The following is a 27,989-nucleotide window of genomic DNA, read 5'->3' as shown; positions in this document are numbered from 1 at the left end:
ATTATCTTTCTTATTGAAAACACTATGGGAATATACCAGCTAAATGTTAAGTTATAGGTATTGTGACAAGAACACTGGGATAGTGTTTGAGGGCAGGTAGATTTGTCCCAGGTTCTTGTCTTACATGTTTTAGAAAATGTTAACTTCTAGGAAAAATGCTTTTTGTTTTGTCTGAACCTTTTCAGTTTGCTGTAAAAGCTGGGTAAAGGCTCTGAGAGAGAGATAAGGCGAGTTCTAGACATTGGGCCCAGTTCGGGTCTTTGGCCTCACAGAGGGCTAATCAGGGTTTCAGCTGTGTAAGAGTGATATAGTGCTTCTAACCTGATTAGTATGGGCAGACTGCCTGGGAAGGCTGCAGGATCTGTGTGTGAGAGACACGCTTTCTGATGCAAGTAAGCTATACAGTATGTACTGAAGAACTCTGTGTTTTGTTTAGTGACAGTTAGGAACATCTTATGTTTAGTTAGTGCCGGACAGGCAAGGTATTTTTATTTTGGGGTTTGTTTTATTTTCTGTTTCAATAAAACTGGCCGGGGTCAGTTGTACCAGAAACTGGACTTGTGTTGTTCCTCAGCTGCTGCGTCCTGCCATATTCCCCAGGAAAAGGCACCTTGCACCCCTACAGTGTTACAACTTGGTGGAGAATGCGAGCAGGCCGTTCTGCGCATAAGTGAAAGCAGCAGCTTTGTGAGGCCTGCAGAAAACGGTGGTTTATGCAGATACAGCCCAGTGTGAAGTTACTGAGACTCACCCCTGAGGGTTTGATATATGTCCTGGGTGAAAGCAGCTGCAAAGCCGCCTGAAAAATCTGTTGACATGGAGGATCTGCTTAAAGCCTTGCTGCAAGCTACAGCGGCTCAGCAGGAGGCCAACCGACAGCAGCAGGTGGCAATGGAGGAAAATTGGAGACTACAGCAGGAGGCCAACAGACAGCAGCAGGTGGCAATGGAGGAAAATAAGAGACAACAGCAGGCAGATGTTGATGAACTTTACAGGCAACAGCGTCAGGATAGAGAGGCCTTAGCAGAAGTGGTGCAGAGACTTGCAGCTCGGGTTGGAGATGTGGCCGTCAGTGCTCCAACCAGCTCTAGTTCTATACGAGCCAGTCACTTCCTGCAGAAAATGACAGAGGCTGATGATGTGGAGGCCTATCTGACCACGTTTGAAAGGACTGCCGAGCGTGAGAACTGGCCGAAAGCACAGTGGGCCAGTCTGCTGGCACCTTTCCTGTCAGGTGAGCCCCAAAAAGCTTACTTTGATTTAAGCCCTGCTGAGGCTCGGGACTATGATAAACTAAAGACTGAGATCCTGACCCGCCTGGGAGTCACGCTGTCAGTACGAGCACAACGGGTGCACCGTTGGCTGTACGCCATGGAGAAGCCTCCGCGCTCCCAGATGCACGACCTTATTCAGCTAACAAAAAAATGGCTACAGCAAGAGACATTAACTGGTCCCCAGATGGTGGAAAGAGTCGTCATGGACCGCTACTTGAGATCTTTGCCCATGGTCCTGCGCAAGTGGGTGAGCCATGGAAACCCGGGTACTGCTGACCAATTAGTGGACATGGTAGAGAGGTATTTGGCAGCAGAGGAACTACTGATGACCACCCAGCAACCCATAGATCCTCGACAGCGCCCTTCAGTAAAGACTGGTAAGACTGTTCCGTGGGAAAACGTTGCTGGGCGGTTAAGAGAACGCAAGGCTGGAGAGACTGTAAACACTGGCCCTGGAAACAGGCCAATGGGGCTAGAACGGTCTATGCTGCCCAAATGGGTTGATAATCGTGTGGTTAAATGTTTTAGGTGTGGTATGCCAGGTCATGTTATTGCCAATTGCCCAGTCACGCAAGAACCCATGCAATGTGATGCTGCCTTTGAATGTCGCAGAATATCTTTCTTTGCTAGGTTAGCCTGTACTGTGGTACCTTCACCTGAGCTGGAAAAACAAATGTGTGATGTGTTCTTAGAAGGTAACCGGGTAGAGGCCTTGCTAGATTCAGGAAGTTTAGTTACCCTCGTGAAAGCTGGGTTAGTGAACCCCTTAAAGGTCCAGCAAATACCTATTGGGGTAACTTGCATACATGGGGATACCCAACATTATGCCACTGCTGAGGTGAATATAGAAACTTGTTGTGGGTCAGCAATGGTTAAAGTGGGACTGGTCCCTACCTTGGTGCATGAGGCCATAATAGGGAGGGATTTTCCTCATTTTTGGAAACTGTGGGAATCACGGTTATCAACAGATGTGAGAAGTAAAAAGCCAGTTGATAATACCGGTGATTTTATGGATGTACGTGGGTCTTCGGAACTTTCTGGCCCTTTGCCTTTTGCTAGTTTGGCTGGGGAAGTGACAGATGGGGAGTCCAGTGAGGACCCTCTTGCCGGGAACAGAGACATAGTAGTTAGAACTGAAAGCGTGCCTGACCTGGAGGTAAAGAAGGATCTGTTTGCGTCTGAACAGTTAAAGGATCCTACCTTAATAAAGGCTAGAGAGAATGTTAAGATTGTTAATGGGGAACCTGTGGTACCAGGTGACAGGGTTACGTATCCCCACATGGCCATCTGTAATGAGCTCTTGTACCACATTGTCAAAAGGGGTGAGGATGTGGTGGAACAGCTGGTAGTTCCCCAGCCTTATCGGAGAACGGTACTAGATTTAGCTCATAGTCACGTTACCGCAGGACATTTAGGGGCAGAAAAAACCACTGAAAGAGTTTTACAAAGGTTCTTTTGGCCAGGGGTTTATAAAGAAGTGTCTGAATATTGTTCTTCCTGTCCTGAATGCCAGTATCATGCCCCTAGACCCCATTTCAGGAGCCCACTAGTTCCCATGCCTATTATAGAGGTCCCGTTTGACAGAATAGCCATGGATCTCGTGGGGCCCTTGTTAAAGTCTGCTCGGGGCCATCAGTATATCCTGGTAATTATGGACTATGCCACTCGATATCCTGAGGCTGTCCCTTTACGCACTATCACAACCAAGGCGATAGCTAGGGAGCTGGTGCAGGTATTTAGTAGAGTGGGAATACCAAAAGAAATTTTGACTGACCAAGGTACTCCATTTATGTCAAGGATCATGAAAGAATTGTGCAAGTTATTTAAGGTCACTCACCTCAGGACGTCCATCTACCATCCCCAAACTGACGGGTTGGTGGAAAGGTTTAATAAAACATTAAAAAGTATGTTAAAAAAGGTTGTTGAGAGAGATGGGAAAAACTGGGATTGTTTGTTGCCCTACTTGTTAATGGCCATCAGAGAAGTTCCTCAGTCCTCTACGGGGTTTTCTCCATTTGATTTGTTGTATGGTAGACACCCCAGAGGGCTGTTGGATGTTGCCAAAGAGACGTGGGAAGGACAGCCCACTCCTTATAGAAGCGTTATTGAGCATGTAACACAAATGCAGGATAGGATTGCAGCCGTGGTACCTGTTGTCAGAGAGCACATGGAACAGGCCCAAAGTGCTCAACAGAGGGTCTATAACCGGAGTGCCAAGATACGGGAATTTGCTCCTGGAGATAGAGTTCTTGTTTTGGTACCCACTGTGGAAAGCAAATTCCTAGCTAAATGGCAGGGTCCATTTGAGATTAGGGAAAAAGTGAATGAGGTTAATTACAAAGTATACCAGCCGGGAAAGAGAAAACCCGAACAGATCTACCATGTTAACTTAATCAAACCCTGGAAAGATAGGTTGTCTCTGTCAGCGGAGCCTTGCCCTTCGGTGTCTTCACCCCGGTTGCTTCCCGCAGTGAAGGTGTCAGAGACATTATCAGCTGATCAGAACAATCAGGTTAAAGAATTTCTCATCCAAAATAGGGAGGTATTTTCAGAGCTGCCTGGCCGAACGACCATAATAAAACATGACATTGTCACAGAACCAGGGGTCAGGGTTCATTTAAAGCCATATAGGATTCCTGAAGCTCAGCGAGAAGCTATTTCTAAGGAAGTTAAAACCATGTTAGAACTTGGAGTCATAGAGGAGTCTAACAGTGAGTGGTCCAGTCCCATAGTGCTCATCCCGAAGCCCGACGGTAGCATACGCTTCTGTAATGACTTTCGTAAGTTAAATGAGGTGTCCAAGTTTGACGCATACCCCATGCCCCGTGTGGATGAGCTTGTAGAAAGGCTGGGAACAGCCAGGTTTCTCACCACATTGGACCTGACCAAAGGTTACTGGCAAATACCTTTATCTGATAGCGCCAAAGAAAAAACAGCCTTTTCGGTTCCGGAGGGGCTGTACCAGTATAAGATGTTACCCTTTGGGTTGCATGGGGCTCCAGCAACCTTTCAACGGGCGATGGATAAAATTTTGAGGCCCCATAGAAAATATGCAGCTGCCTATTTGGATGATGTGGTAATTCACAGTACAGACTGGGGGTCACATTTGGTTAAAGTACAAGCAGTACTGGACTCAATCAGAGAGGCAGGGTTAACTGCTAACCCAAAGAAGTGCTGCCTCGCAATGGAGGAGGTCAAATACTTGGGCTTCACCATAGGCAGAGGTCAGATTAGGCCCCAATTGAATAAAGTTGATGCTATTCAAAACTGGCCTCGTCCAGTGAATAAAAAACAGGTAAGGGCTTTTTTGGGAATTACTGGGTACTATAGACGGTTTATTCCTAATTTTGCGACCACAGCGGTGCCGTTGTCAGACCTTACCAAAGGGAAGCAGTCAAATGTGGTGAAATGGAACCCTGATGCAGAAAAGGCGTTCCAAGCGTTAAAAGTGGCTTTGTGTTCACAACCGGTGTTGATAACACCAGATTTTTCAAAAGAATTTGTGGTACAGACAGATGCCTCAGAGGTAGGGATAGGTGCTGTGCTGTCCCAAACCAGAGATGGGGACGAACACCCTATCATTTATTTGAGTAGGAAACTCAATGAGCATGAAAAAAGGTATGCCATTGTGGAAAAGGAGGCTTTGGCCATTAAGTGGGCACTAGATACCTTGAGATATTACCTCTTGGGTAGACAATTCAGACTAGTGACAGACCATGCCCCTTTAAAATGGATGTATGTAAATAGAGGCAAGAATGCTCGTGTAACTAGATGGTTTCTAGCGTTGCAGGACTTTAAGTTTACTGTCGAACATAGACCGGGAACACAATTGGCCAACGCAGATGCATTGTCTCGCATCTTCTGTTTGGGGGCTACAAGTGTTCCGGCCCCTAGGTCGAAACAGGGGAGGGGGATATGTGACAAGAACACTGGGATAGTGTTTGAGGGCAGGTAGATTTGTCCCAGGTTCTTGTCTTACATGTTTTAGAAAATGTTAACTTCTAGGAAAAATGCTTTTTGTTTTGTCTGAACCTTTTCAGTTTGCTGTAAAAGCTGGGTAAAGGCTCTGAGAGAGAGATAAGGCGAGTTCTAGACATTGGGCCCAGTTCGGGTCTTTGGCCTCACAGAGGGCTAATCAGGGTTTCAGCTGTGTAAGAGTGATATAGTGCTTCTAACCTGATTAGTATGGGCAGACTGCCTGGGAAGGCTGCAGGATCTGTGTGTGAGAGACACGCTTTCTGATGCAAGTAAGCTATACAGTATGTACTGAAGAACTCTGTGTTTTGTTTAGTGACAGTTAGGAACATCTTATGTTTAGTTAGTGCCGGACAGGCAAGGTATTTTTATTTTGGGGTTTGTTTTATTTTCTGTTTCAATAAAACTGGCCGGGGTCAGTTGTACCAGAAACTGGACTTGTGTTGTTCCTCAGCTGCTGCGTCCTGCCATATTCCCCAGGAAAAGGCACCTTGCACCCCTACAGTGTTACAGTATATATACATGAGTTCAGTCAGTGGTAGAACAGGAGAAGAGGAGGAACAGGAGGAGGAAGGAGACATGTTCACACAGAAGAAATGATCCTTGGGATGGCAACCATGTACTTGCAAGTATACACTTTATGTTAGTAATTGAAACTGTTTGTGAAACTTATGTTTGTTCTATAATTAAGGAAGCATAAAATATTATTAGTATATATATCACTACTGTGAATATCTTATTCTGTATGATTTGATCTGCCTGTAAATAAATAATCATATGATTGGAGCGGTAATCTCAAATTTGAACTCTCTTTAAGGAATCATAACTTCATAATTTCATAGGTCATATGTATAAGGACTGCATATATTTATCAGCCACTTAGTTTGTAAGCCTGACATAATATATTTGCAGATATATATGATAAACACATATGAATTAAAATATATCCATAAATTAATAATCATATATGATATATTAAATATTAATAATTCATAAATATGAGTCCATAAATCAATACAGCGGAGATAAATCTAATCGGGCTGGGTAAGATGTTGAGGCTCATGATCAAAAAGACATCATCTATAAACCTTTTATAATAAAAAATCTTATCACCAAAATCAGTAAGGATAAATTCCTGTTCATATTGCTGCATGAATATGTTTGAATAAGCTGGCGCTAAATTCAAACCCATCGCCGTCCTGGCGCTCTGAACAAGATAATCTCCTTGGTAAAGAAAGTAATTTCATTCTAGAACCTTTTTGAGAAGCTCAAGCATCTAGTCAATCGGTGGACCTTCATAAGGGCCCACCAAGGGAGCTTTTTCCACAGCTTTGATCCCCAAATCATGGGGTATCACTGTCTAGAGTGAACAAACGTCCATTTTTTGTTATTTCACCAGCTAGTAATTTCTGTATATATTTAGTACTTGTATATGTGTTTTTATAATGTGTGTCATTCACCAGGGCTAATACTGTATTCACCTCTCGTGGGGACATTATGATTAATAATAAACATAGCATGTTGCCTTCATACCCATTATTCTAGTTACATCAGAAGTCACTATAGCGTTAATCACCTCATGGGACGCATAACTTTTGGTTATGCGTTCCACTGACTGGAGGATAAGAGGCTTGATTACATGGGGAGGGCGCTGACGGACGCCAGCGCTCCGTATGCTGCTGTGGAATGCATGCTTCCTGGCTATGCGTTCCACAGACCGGAAATTAAAATCCGGAAGTAGCGCAGGACGGCGGCGCTGACCGCGGCTGTCCTGTGCTAGCTCCCAGCTGTAGGTGAATAGCTGATGGGACTGAAAAGGGTACAGTGTGGCACTATTGTAAACTGAAAGTTGCTCTAAATAAATAAGCTTTTAGAGTGCATTTAAGAGTACTTTTCAGCATTAGTGTGGTATGTGACATCACTTCCGGTGGCGTGTGAAGTCATTCATTGAATGTAATTGTATTAACTATGAGAGGGGGTATATATATGTGTCCTCTGCTGGGTGACTGTGTTCTGTCTTATTGTCTGGGTGCCTGTGCACACTTTTTTGGTCTTGACAAAGGCTCCGCAGTGGGCCGAAACGTCGACCTGTTCTTTTAAGAGTATGTTAAAATAAACAGTATATTTTAAACGTGCTGAGAAGTCTGGTAAGTGCCCTCTCCTTCCAATCTATATTGAGACATGAAGAGAATTCTAATGGCTCTGAGGACGTCACCCAAGCTAATGTGAACTTCATGAGTGAGAGTGCGATCTGCTTCGGGGCTATATATGTATATATATATATATATATATATATATATATATATATAAATAATATAATATATCCACAGATTGTCCTGCACTCTCATCAATTCACAGATATGTATATGTGGGTGCTCCCAATGACCATGTGTGGCCACCAATATACCGCAAAAACCACCGAGGTGGAAGGTGCACTCTCGCCAAAATCAGTCTCTGGAGTCACTTGTTGAGTCAACTTAGTTTAATCAGATTCAGTGGTGGTGCCATTTAACCATCGACGTTTCGGTCCATGTGTGAACCTTTATCAAGACAGGCACTTCACAACATCTAAATAATAAACATTAAAGGCAATTAAAATCAGTATAAAAAACCAAATCACCTACACCATCACCACCAGTGCATCCCAGGCCCTTGTGACAGACGAGAGTAACGGAACAATACAATAAAGAAGTACTCAAATATTTATCATACATAGAGTATACAAGCTCGTGTGTTCAGGGAAACTTCCACCTCTCTTCTCACCCCAGGACAGATACTAGTATTATTAGTATGTGTAATTACCTGAAAACAATACTGGATCAAATAAAGTGGCCAAAGTCGGTACTCCCTAAACAGGAACCACTATAGTAAAGAGAAGGTACATAGCCTATCAGACAAACAACCACAGAGCTGTGAAATGTGAACCAACAAAACAATTCACAATGGGTCATACCTGGTAGTAATGGAGATAACATATGGCAGCTATGGCTTAATCAACAGGTTCAACATAGCATCTGTAACTGTAAGACCAAAATTATACTTACAGACTAGCCAAAAGTAAGCACCAAAGATGACAGCAGAAGTAGAATACTCACAGCTCAGATGTCAGGAGCCAAATGATAGCTGCATGCTAGACTCTCAGTGCTAGGGGCTATTTAAGGCACTCAAACAGGAAGTGCCAATTGAAAATGCACACATACAAAAATCAAGCTAATGAGAATTGTACAATCATGAATGTTACAACAAATAATATATCAATAGGGTATGGCCGAAAGCAGAAAAGTAAACAGTATAACAGAAGAAATGGTTTAATTGATGCTAACTGGACGGACGCCGGGTACGTGGCTTCCGCGTTCCATAGACCGGAAGTCCGTGCGTTCCATGAACCAGAAGTGACGCGGCCCCGGCTCCGTCAAGCGGGCTCCACCACTAACACAGTACAGACGCGATCGAGAATATAACATAAGGAAAAATAGAGAGCCTAAAAAAATTCAAAAGGGAAAGAGGCTCACAGTATGTACATGTGGCAATAATGGTGATAGTAATAATCGCACTAAGTACATGCCACTAACCCCCGCCCTGCCGGAAGTGACGTCAGGACCCAGTGGTCAAACAAGAGGGATGTGAGGCTGTCAATCAAGGGAGGAATCCCTAAGTATACAGAATAATAATATAAACGTTAAATAGACAAAGACAATACCTAGGAGGGCAATATAACTAAAAATCCCACCGACCTAGAGCATAATGGATTAAAAATACAACAGTTCACAATGTAAAGTGAATGTAACTGGAATTGAAATTACATCTAATTACATCTAATACTCTGATGCTTTTAGGACAACCATAAATCTAATAAGTGTGAAGGAGGGATAATAAGCTATTTGTCCTCCTCACGTTCTGTCAAGGGCCTGGGTTGGCTCTGGGAAAAATAATACTAACATTAAATCAAATAAAAGATAAATAAATAAAAATTAAAAATAAATAATACATGTTAGGCACTCAATATGCATAAGAGGTAGGTTAATTAAACACACTAGACCTCAAAGTTGGCAAAAGGTATATAAACTCATATATTATACATAATAACAAATTGTTATAAATGTATCGATTAATCAGTACCAACACAAAAAGTGGTAGAACAGTGAAAACCATCCCAAACATAAACGAGTGCCTTTAAAGGAAAATATTGAGTGGATTGGCCTCATTAAGGCCCCTTCGGGCTACCGTGTTAAGTTTATGTATCCAGAAACTTTCCCTCTGCTTAAGGAGCAGTGTACGATCTCCACCTAGTTGGAGTGGGGGGACCCGATCAATGAGCTGGCATTTGAGGGCGGCTACTTGATGTCTAGCAGTCACAAAATGTTATGCTACCGGTTTATCTGAAAGGCCAGAAAGAAGGGCTGTGTGGATAGATGACCGATGATTGGCCATCCGATCGCGGAATGGATGTGTCGTCAATCCGACATAACAAAGTCCACAGGGACATTTTAAAAGATAAACTACATAATCTAATCGACAATGTAGGTGGTACTTGATGGGGATCTTTTTCCCTGTGTGTGGATGATGTAAAAAAGGGCCGGTTATCATCGCTCTACATGTAGTACACCCCCCACAAGAAAAACTGCCAGGTTTGGCCTGCATAAGATGGGTATTAGACTTTTTGTGTTCGGGAAATGCAGTTGGCCTCATTAAAAGTTGTTTTAGATTAGCACCTCTTCTATAGGCCACCATTGGTGCTGGTACCTTAGTAAAGGGCAAATTGCTGTCAGATGCTACTATTGGCCAATGCCTCCGGAGTGCTTTTCTGGTTACGTCCGAGGTGCCATCAAATTGGGTGGTAAAAATCATACGCTTATCACCTGTAGTACCCTTCACCTGCTGTCCGCCAATGATACTATGTGCTTTATTTAAACACCGTGTGAGTACCGGTTTGGTGTACCCTCATTCCAAAAAAACGGGAAGTTATTTCAGCACATTGTTGATCCTTAAGTATTGGATTGGAATTGATCCTCATTACTCTGAGATGTTGTGCCCATTTTTCGGCAACAAATATGTGTTCTCATAGTGTGTCATAAAGAGATTGTGGGGTATACCTACTGGATGATGGGCTGTTGGCCCAAGCAGAAACCGGTATTGTCTCTTTTACAGATGAGGATACCGAGAAGTTACTGTTTGATTAGCTTGAATTTGAAGCCTTACCGGCTGAAACACCTGTGGATTTGTTTTACAAAGTGTTGAAACATAAGCAGAGGAAGGTGGACCTAACCCTACATGGCCAATTCCTTTCAGAATATCTTAGACGAAAACAAATCCCCAGGGGGTTTCGTATTTCTAATGTTCCCACTTTGGGCAGAAACAATCCGGTCTTCTGCAGCCGGTGGTGTGGAGTATTAAATAAGTGTTCGCTCGATCTTATGACCCTTGTGGTCGAGGAAGTTGGCACTGAATTGAAAAAATTATCAATTGAAGTTGACACCTCTATAAAATCATACACCACCGCGCTGCAGAATGACAAGACCCAGAATTGGACTGAGAAATTACAGTCTCAAGTGGACAATTATAAACGTGATTTGATTTCCTTTAAACGGAAAAAGTTGTCCACTGTAACCAGCGACTACCACAATCATACAGTTTATCGCTGGTTACTTGGGAACAATACCAATGAACGCCAAAATAGGCAATTTGTAAGACGTAGGGCACCACCTTTCTCTCATGACTTATCCTCTGCCTCTACCTCCGATACTGATTATTACGATGGTACTAGTGATTCCACCCATTTTTTAGAGCAAGGAGGCGAGACGTCCTCCACCCGTTCCAGGGTGCTAAGAAGCGGCACCGACCGCACCCAAGGAGAGGGGGGTACCAGGAGAAGAGGGAGGAGGAGACGATAGTTAACAATGTTTTCAACTTATCCAATATTGAGTTAAGTAAGCTGCAGTCAAACTTCTGGCACGGGGATTATCATTTGTCCCCACTTGTAGAACTAACTCGTTCAAACGGTCCATTGACTAATATAGATTTGGACGTTCTCTTCGTCTGCATGAATTTTTGCTAATAAACCCACCGATAAAGCTAAGTCTGATTTTCGGCCCAAATCCACATTCGATCCCCCATCCTCCAACCCTAGTATCAAAACCTTCCTACGTCTAGTACAAAGGGATTCTGAGGTCCCGCCCCCTAAGAAAAATGTTTGACAATCTGTCCCCTGCAGAAAGGAAAGCATTAAAAACTCTGAGAGAATCTACCAACATAGTGATCCGCCCTGCTGATAAGGGCGGCGCTATTGTTGTCCACTAACCAAATACCTAAGATTAAATCTAAGATAGACCAGAGTCTTAAATTTGGTTTTGAGCAGGGATTTATTTATGAGGATCTTTTTCAATTTCTTACTGTCAATTCGCCCAGGTGCCCTATTTTGTACACACTACCCAAGATTCATAAAACTCTTGTATGCCCTCCCGGTAGACCGATAATTGCTGCAGAAGGTTCTCTTCTACAACGCATCGCAATTTTTATAGATAGCATCTTTCAGCCTCTAGTCTCAAAAACTAAGAGTTACCTCAGGGATACTGGGGATTTTTTGTTTCATCTCCAGAAATTTGACAAACTTAGTGATCACACTCTATTGGTGACAATGGATGTGTGTTCTTTATACACGGTTATACACCATCAACAGGGTTTAGAGGTAATACGGACATTTCTCTCTAACTCTTCCTGTAAAGACTATCCTCCAGAGTTTGTGTTGGAATTGACCTCATTAGCTCTGACTTGTAATCATTTTATGTACAAAAGTGATTACTTTTTACAATTAGCCGGAACGCGATGGGGTCAAATTTGGCCCCATCATACGCCAATCTCTTTATGACACACTATGAGAACACATATTTGTTGCCGAAATATGGGCACAACATCTCATTTTTTAAATGATTTATAGATGACATCTTCCTGTTATGGGAGGGCACTGAACTCGAATTTGTTGACATGGTGAATCAACTCAACACACAGGATAGTCCTATTAGATTTACGTATTCTGTGTCGGCTATGACCATTAATTTTTTGGACGTGAGCATTATTAAAACTGAGAATCATTTAGAGACTACAATGTTCCGTAAACCGACGGACCGTAATTTGACTTTGCATGTGAACAGTCACCACCCCCTGCACTCAAAGAGGATTTACCAATATCGCAATATCTCAGAGTAATGAGGATCAATTCCAATCCAATACTTAAGGATCAACAATGTGCTGAAATAACTTCCCGTTTTTTGGAACGAGAGTACACCAAACCGGTACTCACACGGTGTTTAAATAAAGCACATAGTATCTTTGGCGGACAGCAGGTGAAGGGTACTACAGGTGATAAGCGTATGATTTTTACCACCCAATTTGATGGCACCTCGGACGTAACCAGAAAAGCACTCCGGAGGCATTGGCCAATAGTAGCATCTGACAGCAATTTGCCCTTTACTAAGGTACCAGCACCAATGGTGGCCTATAGAAGAGGTGCTAATCTAAAACAACTTTTAATGAGGCCAACTGCATTTCCCGAACACAAAAAGTCTAATACCCATCTTATGCAGGCCAAACCTGGCAGTTTTTCTTGTGGGGGTTGTACTACATGTAGAGCGATGATAGCTGGCCCTTTTTTACATCATCCACACACAGGGAAAAAGATCCCCATCAAGTACCACCTACATTGTCGATTAGATTATGTAGTTTATCTTTTAAAATGTCCCTGTGGACTTTGTTATGTCGGATTGACGACACATCCATTCCGCGATCGGATGGCCAATCATCGGTCATCTATCCACACAGCCCTTCTTTCTGGCCTTTCGGATAAACCGGTAGCACAACATTTTGTGACTGCTAGACATCAAGTAGCCGCCCTCAAATGCCAGCTCATTGATTGGGTCCCCCCACTCCAACTAGGTGGAGATCGTACACTGCTCCTTAAGCAGAGGGAAAGTTTCTGGATACATAAACTTAACACGGTAGCCCCAAGGGGCCTTAATGAGGCCAATCCACTCAATATTTTCCTTTAAAGGCACTCGTTTATGTTTGGGATGGTTTTCACTGTTCTACCACTTTTTGTGTTGGTACTGATTAATCGATACATTTATAACAATTTGTTGTTATGTATAATAAAGGAGTTTGTATACCTTTTGCCAACTTTGAGGTCTAGTGTGCTTAATTAACCTACCTCTTATGCATATTGAGTGCCTAACATTTATTATTTATTTATTATTTATTTTTTATTATTTATTTTTATTTATTTATCTTTTATTTGATTTAATGTTTGTTTTATTTTTCCCGGAGCCAACCCAGGTCCTTGACAGAACGTGAGGAGGACAAATAGCTTATTATCCCTCCTTCACACTTATTAGATTTATGGTTGTCCTAAAAGCATCAGAGTATTCGATGTAATTTCAATTACAGTTACATTCACTTTCAAGCTTGTGAACTGTTGTATTTTTAATCCATTATGCTCTAGGTCGGTGGGATTTTTAGTTATATTGCCCTCCTAGGTATTGTCTTTGTCTATTTAACGTTTATATTATTATTCTGTATACTCAGGGATTCCTCCCTTGATTGACAGCCTCACATCCCTCTTGTTTGACCACTGGGTCCTGACGTCACTTCCGGCAGGGCAGGAGTTAGTGGCATGTACTTAGCGCGATTATTACTATCACCATTATTGCCACATGTACATAGTGTGAGCCTCTTTCCCTTTTGACTTTTTTTAGGCTCTCTACTTTTCCTTATGTTATATTCTCGATTGCGTCTGTACAGTGTTAGCGATGGAGCCGCTTGACGGAGCCGGGGCCGCGTCACTTCCGGTTCATGGAACATATGGACTTCCGGTCTATGGAACGGGGAAGCCGCGTACCCGGCGTCCATCCAGTTAGCATCAATTAAACCATTTCTTCTGTTATACTGTTTACTTTTCTGCTTTCGGCCATACCCTATTGATATATTATTTGTTGTAACATTCATGATTGTACAATTCTCATTAGCTTGATTTTTGTATGTGTGCATTTTCAATTGGCACTTCCTGTTTGAGTGCCTTAAATAGCCCCTAGCCCTGACAGTCTAGCATGCAGCTATCATTTGGCTCCTGACATCTGAGCTGTGAGTATTCTACTTCTGCTGTCATCTTTGGCGCTTACTTTTGGCTAGTCTGTAAGTATAATTTTGGTCTTACAGTTACAGATGCTATGTTGAACCTGTTGATTAAGCCATAGCTGCCATATGTTATCTCCATTATTACCAGGTATGACCCATTGTGAATTGTTTTGTTGGTTCACATTTCACAGCTCTGTGGTGGTTTGATAGGCTATGTACCTTCTCTTTACTATAGTGGTTCCTGTTTAGGGAGTACCGACTTTGGCCACTTTATTTGATCCAGTATTGTTTTCAGGTAATTACACATACTAATAATACTAGTTTCTGTCCTGGGGTGAGAAGAGAGGTGGAAGTTTCCCTGAACACACGAGCTTGTATACTCTATGTCTGATAAATATTTGAGTACTTCTTTATTGTATTGTTCCGTTACTCTCGTCTGTCACAAGGGCCTGGGAGGCACTGGTGGTGATAGTGTAGGTGATTTGGTTTTTTATACTGATTTTAATTACCTTTAATGTTTATTATTTAGATGTTGTGAAGTGCCTGTCTTGATAAAGGTCCACACATGGACCGAAACGTCGATGGTTAAATGGCACCACCCCTGAATCTGATTAAACTAAGTTGACTCAACAAGTGACTCCAGAGACTGATTTTGGTGAGAGTGCACCTTCCACCTCGGTGGTTTTTTATAAATAATGAAGCACTTTTAAGCCAGCAGCACACAATATAACAGTTCATACTAAGAGTGCCAGTCACATAGTAAGTTGCAATAATCTCAATGCAAGAAACCAGCACATCCAATTAATGCAAAACAATTCTTTATTAAAAAAAAAAAATGTAGAAAATTAAAATAAAACACCAGAGGCATCATGGAGGGTATCAGAACAAACGTGTCACAACTGAGGGCCTGAGCTGACGGGAGGCAGCCTCAGTTGTAGGGGCTGAGATGTAACGGAACCTGGGAGGTTGTATCAGACCCCTAGACATGTAAGTAACATGTAGAAGAAATGCCCGAAGGCGTGAACACGACAACCAGGGTAAAAGTCAATGATGTTTATTTATGACAAACTCCGTAACACAGCAGCAGTAAAAGAAAACATAAAAATCAGCAGAGGATAAATACAGTTCCTGGGTTCTACAGGGTGGCAAGGGCCACAGGGCTCTGGTAGTGTGAGATAGTTCTTATAATCTTCTAGTTGGAAAGTCCTTACCAGGCCCGACTGTAGCAATGGAGATAGCCCAGGATCGTACCAGCTGGTGTTCCAGGAAGAGCTGGGCTGCTGTGGATAAAACGGCTGCTGTGGGTACTGGCTGGAACCAGACTGATGTTGGCACGGAGTGGATACTGGCTGGAACCAGTTAAATGATAAATGTAGCTTGAGAGCGATGAAATATGAAGTGATGTTTGGAGCTTGAGAGCGGTGAAATAATAATGCCGGTGATAAATGATAATCTGCAGAAAAGGGTACCGGCACTTTAAGAAGAGCTGACCTCTGCTGGAAGCTGGATGCTGAAAGCAGGTGGATCTGTAGCTGGAAGCAGATGAATCCAAATGGATAGGAGAGTCAGGCTACACCGCAGGTGGAATGCTGGTGCGGGTCTCTTTAGTGGAAGTGTGGAGATAGGAACTGGAACCTGGAAAACAACCACAGGAGAGAGACAAACTGGAACTAGGTTTGACAACCAAAGCACTGACGCCTTCCTTGCTCAGGCACAGAATACTTATACCTGCAGCAAGGAAGGGATTGGCTAGGCAATTATGCAGATTAACATTGCAAACAGTAGATTGGTGGAAATGAACAGATGACAGAATCCAAGATGGCTGCGCCCATGCAGACACTTGGAGGGAAGTTTGGTTTGTAATCCATGTGGGAATTAAAACAGTAATGGCGGCGCCGGCCACAGGAGACAGGAGACGCCAGACTGATAAGTGCACATTTAACCACGCGGGCACAGCAGAGGCCGCGGGAGACGCCATTCCGGATGTTACAGGTGTTGCGGTGACCGCGTCTCAGAGTGACAGGAGAGGAGGCAGGAATGTGGACATCAGTATGACAGATGGGATCCGGTCCTGGAACGCTGAGCCAGCCTTAGAAGGCATCTGAAGGGTAAGTAATGGCGTCCAGATACCCGGATCGTGACAGCACCCCCCCCTTTAGGAGTGGCCCCAGGACACTTCTTTGGCTTTTGAGGAAACTTGGAATGGAATCTCCGGACCAAGGCAGGAGCATGGACATCAGAAGCATTGGTCCATGAGCGTTCCTCAGGGCCGTAACCCTTCCAGTCAATAAGATACTGTAGTTGACCGTAACGGTGACGTGAGTCCAGGATCTTGGCCACTTCATACTCAACGCCTCGTTGAGTTTGGACTTTCGGAGTTGGAGGAAGTGAGGAATGAAACCGATTCTGGATCAGCGGTTTCAACAGGGAAACATGGAATGTCCTGGGTATTTTTAAGAAGGGAGGTAACTGAAGTCTGTAAGCAACAGGATTGATGACTTGCTCAATTTTGAAAGGACCAATGTAGCGAGGTGCAAACTTCATACTGGGAACTCTTAACCTCAAATTCTTCGTGGATAACCATACCCGATCACCCACCTTGAGAGCAGGAACCGCTCTACGCTTCTTGTCCGCAAACTTCTTATACCTGAACGATGCCTTGAGCAGAGCTGCTCGTACACTCTTCCAGTTGTTTGCAAACTGATGCAAGGTGATATCCACTGCTGGAACAGAAGTTGCTGGGAGCGGTTGGAATTCAGGGACTTTAGGGTGGAATCCAAAGTTGGTGAAGAATGGTGTTGAAGAAGATGAGGAATGATACTGATTGTTATGACAGAACTCGGCCCAGGGAAGTAATTGAACCCAGTCATCTTGAGAGGAAGACACATAGATGCGGAGGAAGGCCTCCAAGTCCTGATTCACCCTCTCAGTTTGACCATTGGTCTGAGGATGGTAAGCCGTGGAAAACTTTAGTTTGACTTGGAGGACTTGACATGAACTTCGCCAGAATTTGGCTGTGAATTGAACTCCTCGATCTGAGATAATTTCTTCAGGCAGACCGTGGAGTCGGAAGATTTCTTGTATGAACACTTGAGCCAACTTGGAAGCTGACGGAAGACCGGTGAGAGGAATGAAGTGTGCCATCTTGGTGAACCGGTCAACTACCACCCAGATGGTATTGAACTTGTTGCACATGGGTAAGTCTGTAATGAAATCCATCGACAAATGGGTCCATGGTCGACGGGGAACGGATAGTGGAACCAGTTGCCCCGCAGGCGACTGGCGGGATACTTTATGTTGGGCACACTTTGGGCAAGATGCAATAAACTCCATGACGTCCTTTCTCAGAGTTGGCCACCAATAGGACCTAGAGATAAACTCCAGGGTTTTTTGGATACCTGTATGTCCGGCAAAACGGGAAGCATGGGCCCAATGCATGAGCTTCTTCCTCAGTACCGGCTTCACAAAACTTTTCCCTAGTGGGGGCGTAGAGTCCATCCCTACCGTGGATAATGCCAACGGATTGATAATAGGATGCTTGTCTGAAGACTCTGACTCATTTTCTTGCTCCCATGAGCGGGAAAGGGCATCGGCCTTGCGATTCTGAGAGCCCGGACAGAACTGGAGTTTAAAGTCGAACCTGGAAAAGAAAAGTGCCCATCTGGCCTGACGAGGGTTGAGACATTGTGCGCCTTTCAGATATAAAAGGTTCTTGTGGTCTGTAAGTATGGTGATTGAATGAGAAGCTCCCTCCAACAGATATCTCCACTCCTCTAGAGCGAGCTTGATGGCTAGCAACTCCTGGTCGCCAATGGCATAGTTGCGCTCCGCTGGGGAGAACTTCCGGGAGAAGAAACTGCAAGGATGTAAATGGCCATCTTTAGCCCTCTGAGATAACACCGCTCCTACTCCAACGGAGGAGGCATCCACCTCTAAGATGAAAGGAGAGTCGATGTCGGGCTGTTTCAGAACTGGTGCAGAGATGAACCGTTGTTTTAAGAGATGAAAAGCTTGCGTAGCTTCTTCAGACCACTTGGACGGGTTAGCACCCTTCTTAGTTAAAGCAGTAATAGGCGCCACAATGGTGGAAAAGTCTCGTATAAACTTTCTGTAATAATTGGCGAACCCTAAGAACCTCTGGACCCCTTTGAGGGTTAAGGGTATCAGCCAATTCTGGATTGCTTGTAGTTTCTCAGGATCCATCTCTAGTCCGGAACCGGACACAATGTAACCTAGAAACGGAATGGACTTGACTTCAAAGACGCATTTCTCTAATTTGCAATAGAGATGATTGACACGGAGACGGGACAGAACCTCTTTTACCCAAAAACGATGTTCCTCTAAATTGTTGGCAAAAATGAGGATATCATCTAGATAGACCACGACATGACGGTATAAAATGTCTCTGAAGATCTCATTGACAAAATGCTGGAAGACAGCTGGAGCATTGCTCAATCCGAAGGGCATGACGAGGTACTCATAATGTCCGTCACGGGTGTTAAAGGCGGTCTTCCACTGGTCACCCTCACGGATCCGGATGAGATTGTATGCACCTCTCAAGTCCAGCTTTGTGAAGATGGTAGCTCCGCTAACTCTATCAAAGAGCTCAGTAATCAGGGGTAGTGGATAGCGGTTCTTGATGGTAATGTCGTTCAGACCTCTGTAGTCAATGCACGGCCGCAGACCACCATCTTTTTTCTTTACGAAAAAGAAGCCTGCGCCGGCTGGAGAAGAGGAAGGTCGAATGAACCCTTTTGCTAGGTTCTCTTTAATGTATTCCTCCATAGAATGCGTCTCAGGCAGAGACAACGGGTAAGTTCGGCCTCGAGGTGGAACCTTCCCTGGAACGAGATCAATCGGGCAGTCCCATTCTCTATGAGGAGGAAGGATATCAGCAGAAGCCTTACTGAACACATCCGTGAAATCTTGATATGGAGGAGGTGGAACATCAGACGACCTGGGGGAGGAAGAACAGACAGGCAATACTTTAAACAAACATGTCTCAGCACAGGAGGGATCCCATGCCAGAATCTGCGTAGTCGTCCAATCAATAGATGGATTGTGAAGACGGAGCCATGGAAGGCCCAGGACCACAGGATGTGTGGCTCTTGGAATCACTAAAAAAGAAATAAATTCGGAATGAAGAACTCCCACTCTCAGACGAACTGGTAGAGTCCTTAGGGAAATAACTGCATCAAAAATCTTGCTGCCATCCACGGCAGTTAAGGAGATGGACTAAGGAAGTCTCTCGGTGGGTAGGGACCACCGTTTAACATAGGCTTCGGTAATAAAGTTCCCAGCTGCTCCGGAATCAAGGAGGGCAATGACGTTCCGATAACGTTGAGCAATTTGGAGCGACACTGGGAGATTACAATCATGAGGAGATGGAGAGGAGATCATTACTCCTAGCCGGCCCTCTCCTGGGCGAGCTAGGGTTTGGAGTTTTCCCGGACGTTCGGGACAGGCATTGATGGTGTGAGACGAAGCTGCACAGTAAAGACAAAGAGACTCAGAGAGACGTCTTCGGCGCTCAGCAGGAGTTAAACGGGAACGGCCAATTTGCATGGGCTCGTCTTTAGATGGTGACAGTTGGCGAGGAGGAGGAGCAGAAGATTTTGGAGCAGATGATCTTCCACGCTCAGTTGCTCTCTCTCTGAAACGTAAATCAACTTTCGTGCAGTGTGAGATTAGCTCATCTAACTTGGAAGGTAAGTCTCTGGTAGCTAACTCATCTTTAATACGCTCAGATAAGCCATGCCAGAATGCAGCATACAGGGCCTCGTCGTTCCATGCCAGTTCGGATGCCAGGATCTGGAACTGTATAAGATATTGTCCTACAGTACGTGATCCCTGGCGTAAACGGAGAATCTCAGATGAAGCAGAAGTTACCCGGCCTGGCTCGTCGAAGATACGCCTGAATGTTGACACGAATGCAGTGTAGGAGGATAGCAGGGTGTCGGACCTCTCCCATAACGGTGATGCCCAATCAAGGGCTGAGCCACTGAGAAGAGAGATAATGTAGGCAATTTTTGTACGGTCACTGGGAAAATTGCCAGGTTGTAGCTCAAACTGAATCTCACACTGGTTGAGAAATCCCCTGCAGAATCTTGGAGATCCGTCAAATTTTGCTGGCGATGGAAGATGAAGACGTGGAGCAGAAATGGGTAAGGTGGGTGGGGTCATAGCTGGAGTCACTGTGGTTGACGCACCGGACGCGTCTGATCCACGGAGGGTTGTCTGAATCCCATCCAGCCGAGTAGAGAGATCCTGGAGACAGCGGATGATGTGGCCCTGTGCAGCCTCCTGATGTTCAAGTCGGGCTGCCAGTTCTTGGATCGGCCTGGCCGCTTGATCCTGGTCTCCGGCTGGATTCATATGGTCAGTGCTTACTGTCACAACTGAGGGCCTGAGCTGACGGGAGGCAGCCTCAGTTGTAGGGGCTGAGATGTAACGGAACCTGGGAGGTTGTATCAGACCCCTAGACATGTAAGTAACATGTAGAATAAATGCCCGAAGGCGTGAACACGACAACCAGGGTAAAAGTCAATGATGTTTATTTATGACAAACTCCGTAACACAGCAGCAGTAAAATAAAACATAAAAATCAGCAGAGGATAAATACAGTTCCTGGGTTCTACAGGGTGGCAAGGGCCACAGGGCTCTGGTAGTGTGAGATAGTTCTTATAATCTTCTAGTTGGAAAGTCCTTACCAGGCCCGACTGTAGCAATGGAGATAGCCCAGGATCGTACCAGCTGGTGTTCCAGGAAGAGCTGGGCTGCTGTGGATAAAACGGCTGCTGTGGGTACTGGCTGGAACCAGACTGATGTTGGCACGGAGTGGATACTGGCTGGAACCAGTTAAATGATAAATGTAGCTTGAGAGCGATGAAATATGAAGTGATGTTTGGAGCTTGAGAGCGGTGAAATAATAATGCCGGTGATAAATGATAATCTGCAGAAAAGGGTACCGGCACTTTAAGAAGAGCTGACCTCTGCTGGAAGCTGGATGCTGAAAGCAGGTGGATCTGTAGCTGGAAGCAGATGAATCCAAATGGATAGGAGAGTCAGGCTACACCGCAGGTGGAATGCTGGTGCGGGTCTCTTTAGTGGAAGTGTGGAGATAGGAACTGGAACCTGGAAAACAACCACAGGAGAGAGACAAACTGGAACTAGGTTTGACAACCAAAGCACTGACGCCTTCCTTGCTCAGGCACAGAATACTTATACCTGCAGCAAGGAAGGGATTGGCTAGGCAATTATGCAGATTAACATTGCAAACAGTAGATTGGTGGAAATGAACAGATGACAGAATCCAAGATGGCTGCGCCCATGCAGACACTTGGAGGGAAGTTTGGTTTGTAATCCATGTGGGAATTAAAACAGTAATGGCGGCGCCGGCCACAGGAGACAGGAGACGCCAGACTGATAAGTGCACATTTAACCACGCGGGCACAGCGGAGGCCGCGGGAGACGCCATTCCGGATGTTACAGGTGTTGCGGTGACCGCGTCTCAGAGTGACAGGAGAGGAGGCAGGAATGTGGACATCAGTATGACAGATGGGATCCGGTCCTGGAACGCTGAGCCAGCCTTAGAAGGCATCTGAAGGGTAAGTAATGGCGTCCAGATACCCGGATCGTGACAAAACGCTGCTGCACTCACGGCACCAGCGTTTGGGGAGCCGGGAGTGCAGCACCACTGATCTGATCGGTAAGAGATCCGATCTGCTGCAGGTGGCGGGGGGCCCTTTTAGAAAGAGGGGCCCCCCTTAATCCGGCTCTGACTAATATCCTATCAGTCACGAGCATATGATTTTTCACACTACCTACAACTTGTAAATAAACTTTTACTTTTTTCCTGTTTTATCATTAACCCCACAATGTATAAATTTTATAAACTTTATATGGGGTTCATCACTTTCACCCTCAACTATTACATTGCACCACACTCATTTTTATTCCCCAACATGATTGGCCAGTTTTTGCAACTATTTGTCTCATCATGTCACAGGTTGTCACCTTTTCTTTTTTTTCTTTACACATTTTTTCACTTCATGTAGCCACAACTGTACCATGCACACCCTAGAAACGCAGAATGGGTGCCTCCTCTCCCCAACTTTTTTATCCCAAAACTATTTTATCACTTGCCCATCACTATATTAGGTAACTGCCTTTTAACCCCTGATAGGGGTTATCACTTCAATGCCTCAATTTTAGTGGCAATAATGCCTATAGATATGAGAGCCCAGAGACGTATGAAAGCTCTATTTTCATTTCTATTTGCTTTTTATTTTTATATTTATTTATATTTCCATTCTTCTTGTCTTTTAAAACGTCCTCTTGGCATTACTTAACTTTATTATTCAGATACACATCCTCCTTATCTGTGGGAATTATATCCGCAGTTTAATCATATGATCGAATTCATATGTAAATATTTATATATTCTCTTTGATAGTATTTATGTAAACTTTAATTTATAATTTCAATTTCCTATACAACCACATGTTCACAGTTCTTCCCTGCATCAACTTCTTGTATAGCGGGTGAAGAGAGTTATGATAGAATCTCGTCATCATTGTTTTCCATGCCCATGGTTATGAATTTGAGACTGACATATTTGAAGTTATCTGATAGTTATCTGATATCAACCTGTCCTTCCATTTGATCAGCTATTGGTTGTCATTCCGAGTTGATCGCAGCCAGCAACTTTTTGCTGCTGCTGCGATCAACTAGTCCACGCCTATGGGGGAGTGTATTTTAGCTTAGCAGGGCTGCGATTGCTTGTGCAGTCCTGCTAAGCTAAAATTTTTTCAAGCAGAACAAGACTAGCCCTGGACATACTTACCCTGTGTTACGATCTCAGCAATGCTGGAGCCGGCTTCGACGTCAGACATCCGCCCTCCGTTCTCCTGGACATGCCTGCGTTTTCTTCTCCACTCCCCGAAAACAGCAGGCAACGGCCCGGACACGCCCAGGAACGCCTTCTTTCTGTCAATCTTTTTGCGGTCGGCTCTGCGACCGCTTTCTTCGTTGAGCGTGACGTAATCCGGTGACCCCTGTCGCCGGGCAACGTTGCGCGTGCGCAGTGCGGCCGCCGTGCATGCACATTCCAGACCCGTTCGCACTGCAGCGACAAACCGCTGTGTGCAAACGGGTCGGAATGACCCCTATTATCTGTTCCGGTCTGTGTCGTTCCGAAACTTATCTTCACAGAAATAGCGTTACGGTTGCTATGCAACCTTGATACACATTTTTTCAAATTGCTTAGCTCTAAGAAGCGCCCAGTCACACGATGTCACAGGTTGCTAAGCGACCTGAGTGACGCTGATGTGATTGGCGCACCTACACCTCCAGTTTGTGTCAAAGAGCCTTCCGTCCTTAGAGGAGAGACACCGGAAGTGATCAAGCCCGGTCACGGGCGAAATGCGCATTCCGCTTCATCTCCTCCACCAGGCTCACTCTTGGTACATAGCAGCTCCAGCTGACCCGGCGCTCCTTATTATCTACCCCCTAGGTTCTGGTAATATACCACGCCCTAATCAAAACCTTGGTTATGAGACTCTGCAACTCCAGGGGAGCATAATATCTATGTGTGATACTTTGCATAGGATTTATTGGTATTGAAGGCTGCTCAGCACTGTCTGCTTTAACCTGACAGTATCTGGGTTCCTAATCATTGTATTTAAGTGATCATTACATGTGGATTCACGATTAGTGAACCGAGGAACACTGATTTTTCGGATTGATTGTGGTTGTTAAAATTGGCAACAACTATTCAGAGAATAAACTTGTTCACATATTTGAATGATTTATTTCTAAAACTACATTCATAGCTTGCTAAACTTAGCCTTTTCCCACGTATTTATTTATGGACTCTCACTGACCATTCATAGGATGTGAGAACAGGTACTGGTCATTTGCTGCGCATCACAGTTCCTCTGCCTAACACCGGCAGCGGATCTTCCTTTTTGTGCTGTCCATTTTCTTGTTTTGAACAACTCTCCATTTAACATCACTTATTAGGTGCAAGCTTATCATTGATCCCTGAGTTGTATTTTAATAGTCTACTATCATACCACGCTGTATACGCCCAATACCGTCTGATCTTGGAAGTTAAGCAGTGTCGGGCTTGGTCAGTACTTGGATGGGAGACCTCCTGGGAATACCACGTTTAGTAGAACTAGACTAAGTATCTTACTCTGTGCCTAATGCCGACAGCAGAATCAGCACTTTTCTATCTTTTCATTTACTTTTACTTTATACTGTCATATCAATCAGACCATTACCAGGTAGACATTCTTTCAGTTGCTTGAATGAGCACAGTTTTTTATGAGTTTGTTACATTAGGGTCGTTGTGAGCCCATATCTCTATGATTATTATCATTATTACGAAAAATACCCAAGAGTCTCTGTGAATTGACCTATGATTTAGTGCACATTTGAATTATTTTGAGTTCTTTTAAAATAATTCTTTTGCAGGTCCAACGGACTACGACAGATGAATCGCACCTACTTAAGGTGGTCATATTCTCCCTAACTTACATGTATTTTTAACGTTTAACATTTGTTTTTGTTATTGTTTTGTTTGTTTTGGATACACCCGGCTATAGCTTCTCTTTTTAATGAATATTTAATAAAAATGTACTTTTAATGTTCCACTAATCTTGCTATATTGCTTTTTTCTCAAGAGTGCACCCAACAAGAGTCTTCTTTCCTTTTACACTTAGTAAACATGGTTAATGATTTTGTAATACTGGTGAGCAATCGCCTTCATCATGCTTTGCTTATAATGCATAATGTGATTGGTACGAGCACAAATGACTTGGGAGCCCCCTATATTGTCCTGTGAGTATATTCTACAGCGCAGATGTCCAATCCTTGGCCTGCAGGCCACATGCAGCCCTCAGAGGCCATTTTTAAAGACTATTTGGATTGCAAGCAGAAGGTTGAAATGTACATGTAGTCTCTTGATATAACTACTTAGGGTATGGATTCAATTAGCCTTGAAAATCTATATTTTTGCAATTTTTTTTGCTTTTTAAAAAAAGAAATAAATTTCTACCTATTCAATGAAACCCCATTTTTTGCGCCGTATCGCATGTCTTAGCCTGTGATTGCGTCTTCGTACACAGGTTTAAAGGTTACAGTGGTTTACTTGTGATGGACATTGGAGTGACCGATGTGCAAATTATGGTGCACCTTTGTATACAAGCTGTGGATTGGGGACACCATCAGTGGGCACCTCTGTACTAATTCCTGCATCTGCGGCAAGAGCATATTTCGCAGATCCAATACCTATGGAATGGAAGGAACTCTAGTGCTATTTGTGTGAGACACCTAGAGCCGGTGAGAGGCTCTTCCACCAATAACAGCCCCCCATTGTTCCCTTAGTACACGACATGCACACCGGTACTTATGTTGCCACCTGGACTTAAACCTCTAGCAGTTGGTGCTTACGTGATAGACTAGAGATTATGAAACATGAGCTGGGGTTCACATACAGGAGTACGGAGGGTAAGGTCAGATTTGGGTCAAGATTTCAGCCAGAGTAGGTGAGGCGCAGCGGGATGGTATACGGGCACTGTGTAGAGGACTTGCCGGCACTGTACAGATGGTATATTTCTGCAGACTGAGGGCAGGTACACTGGAGTGGCTGAAGGTAGATACAGGCAGGGCAGGGACCAGGCCACAAATGAGCAGGAAATCCGGCACAGTATCCAAAGTACTAGCACAAGGACCAACGGCTTATACTGTTAGGCACAAGCTATAACAAACACGGAGAGATGGGCTGACTGGCTTTTAGCAGTAGCACTAACCAATGGGGAAAGACAGCATGGATGTGCCTAACAACTGCATGCAGCTGCAGTGCTGCACGTATATCGCACACTGACCGAGAACGGCTGCATTGCTAGGCAATCAGGGACGCAGTAGCTGAGCGGTGCCCTGGTTGTCTAGATGCGGACGGGGACATGGAATTTCAGTTGCAATGGGATTTGCGCCCGCCTCTGAATCAGTCCCTCTATTATCCCGCCACTCTATCAGCAGCTATTCAGAGGACTGTGCCAGTTTGACCATATTTACTGCTCATCCATGCATGCTAAAAATCCAGGACTTACATTAATAAACTTGTTGACTGGAAGCTGCTCCTTTCCCTCAGAAATTGTGTAGAAGAGAAGCTTGGTGAGGCGCTTGCTGCTGGCAATTCTGAAATGAAAAGCAGACAGAAGAAATGAACAAGTCTACAGGATTCATGGTAATGCAGTGTTTGTTCCCACCACAAGCCAAGTACAGTACCCACCAAGTACACTAATGCAAAGGCACTTCAAAGAAGTCTGAGTGTTCCATCTGTCTATTCGCCAAGAAGTGTCAGGTGTGATTAGAGGGTAATGTCCATATTGAACAAATAATACTAATTCACACGCCACTTGGCAGTACTATAAAGTAATTTTATTGACTGAAATAAACTGTGCTATAAATATTATACTACATGATGGCACAAATAATACAAAACAAAATATGTTGTTAAAAGCATCTAACACACCCACATACATATTATGTATTAAATGTGTGTGGAATTCAGTAATTAAATTAGGTTTTATAAATCTGGGATCCACTTTAATTGTGTAAGTCAAGAGCTCTCCTTCTGTGTCTCAGTACAGTGGTAGTATAATTTTCAACTGTTTCTAGTGCATGGAACCATTACAAAAAAACAAACCAAAGGCATTCTAACTCATGCACTCCCAACCATGGCTCTCAAAACACACTTACATGCCAGGTTTTAGAAGTATCCATACTTGAGCACAGGTGACTTAATTAGTACCTCAGTTATTTTGATTTAACCGTCTATACAAGAAAAAAGGCATTTGTTTCCCCCAGCACCCTGAATGATAACCGTAACCAGATATAAATTCCACATAATAATAGAATTCAGAGATCTTCGTTACACATATTTGCGCAAATATGTGTAACGAAGATCTCTGAATTCTATTATTATGTGGAATTTATATCTGGTTACGGTTATCATTCAGGGTGCTGGGGGAAACAAATGCCTTTTTTCTTGCTTAGAAATACCCATCCCTTTCGAGCACCTGAATGATATCACCAAGCTAATTGAGCATCTACCAATATATATGTTTAACCGTCTATACTCAAGCGTGGATATCACTAAAACCTGGACTGTTAAGCTGGGTACACACTAGACGACTTTTTGAACGCTATTGCTGATTCCAACATTTCTAAACGTCATTTTTGCCAAATCACCCAGTATGTACACACTATGGTGGTCATTCTGAGTTGATCGCTAGCTGCTTTTGTTCGCAGCGCAGCGATCAGGCAAAAAAATGGCAGTTCTGCGCATGCGGCGCAATGCGCACGCGCGTCGTACTATTACAATGAACGATGTAGTTTCACACAAGGTCTAGCAACGCTTTTCAGTCGCACTGCTGACCGCAGAGTGATTGACAGGAAGTGGGTGTTTCTGGGTGTCAACTGACCGTTTTCAGGTAGTGAGTAAAAAAACGCAGGAGTGACGGATAAAAACGCAGGCATGGCTGGCCGAAGCAGGGCATGTTCGTGACGTCAAAACAGGAACTAAATAGTCTGCAGTGATCGCAAGCT

General features: G+C 44.1%; 1 protein-coding gene and 1 pseudogene across 6 annotated transcripts in view; one reads left to right on the top strand and one right to left on the bottom strand.

Moving 5' to 3' along the window:
• GLS2 (glutaminase 2) overlaps positions 1-27,989 on the bottom strand; it is a 285,083-nt gene that overhangs the window by 208,959 nt on the left and 48,135 nt on the right. For 2 of the 6 annotated variants that reach the window (XM_063952557.1, XM_063952563.1), the window contains exon 2: positions 26,489-26,576. In XM_063952557.1, coding sequence (XP_063808627.1) covers positions 26,489-26,576 — 88 coding nt within the window. Of the gene's footprint in view, positions 1-7,691; positions 7,818-8,051; positions 8,112-8,202; positions 8,270-8,344; positions 8,391-26,488; positions 26,577-27,989 lie in introns of those variants that run through there. The other 4 variants (XM_063952561.1, XM_063952562.1, XM_063952564.1 and 1 more) reach the window with 4 other exon arrangements.
• LOC135052281 (5S ribosomal RNA) lies at positions 24,435-24,553 on the top strand (annotated as a pseudogene).

This window comes from Pseudophryne corroboree, chromosome 2 (assembly GCF_028390025.1).
Source record: "Pseudophryne corroboree isolate aPseCor3 chromosome 2, aPseCor3.hap2, whole genome shotgun sequence".
Taxonomy (NCBI): domain Eukaryota; kingdom Metazoa; phylum Chordata; class Amphibia; order Anura; family Myobatrachidae; genus Pseudophryne; species Pseudophryne corroboree.
Note: the sequence above shows the minus strand (reverse complement) of the source record. Positions and strands in the feature narration are given on the sequence as shown.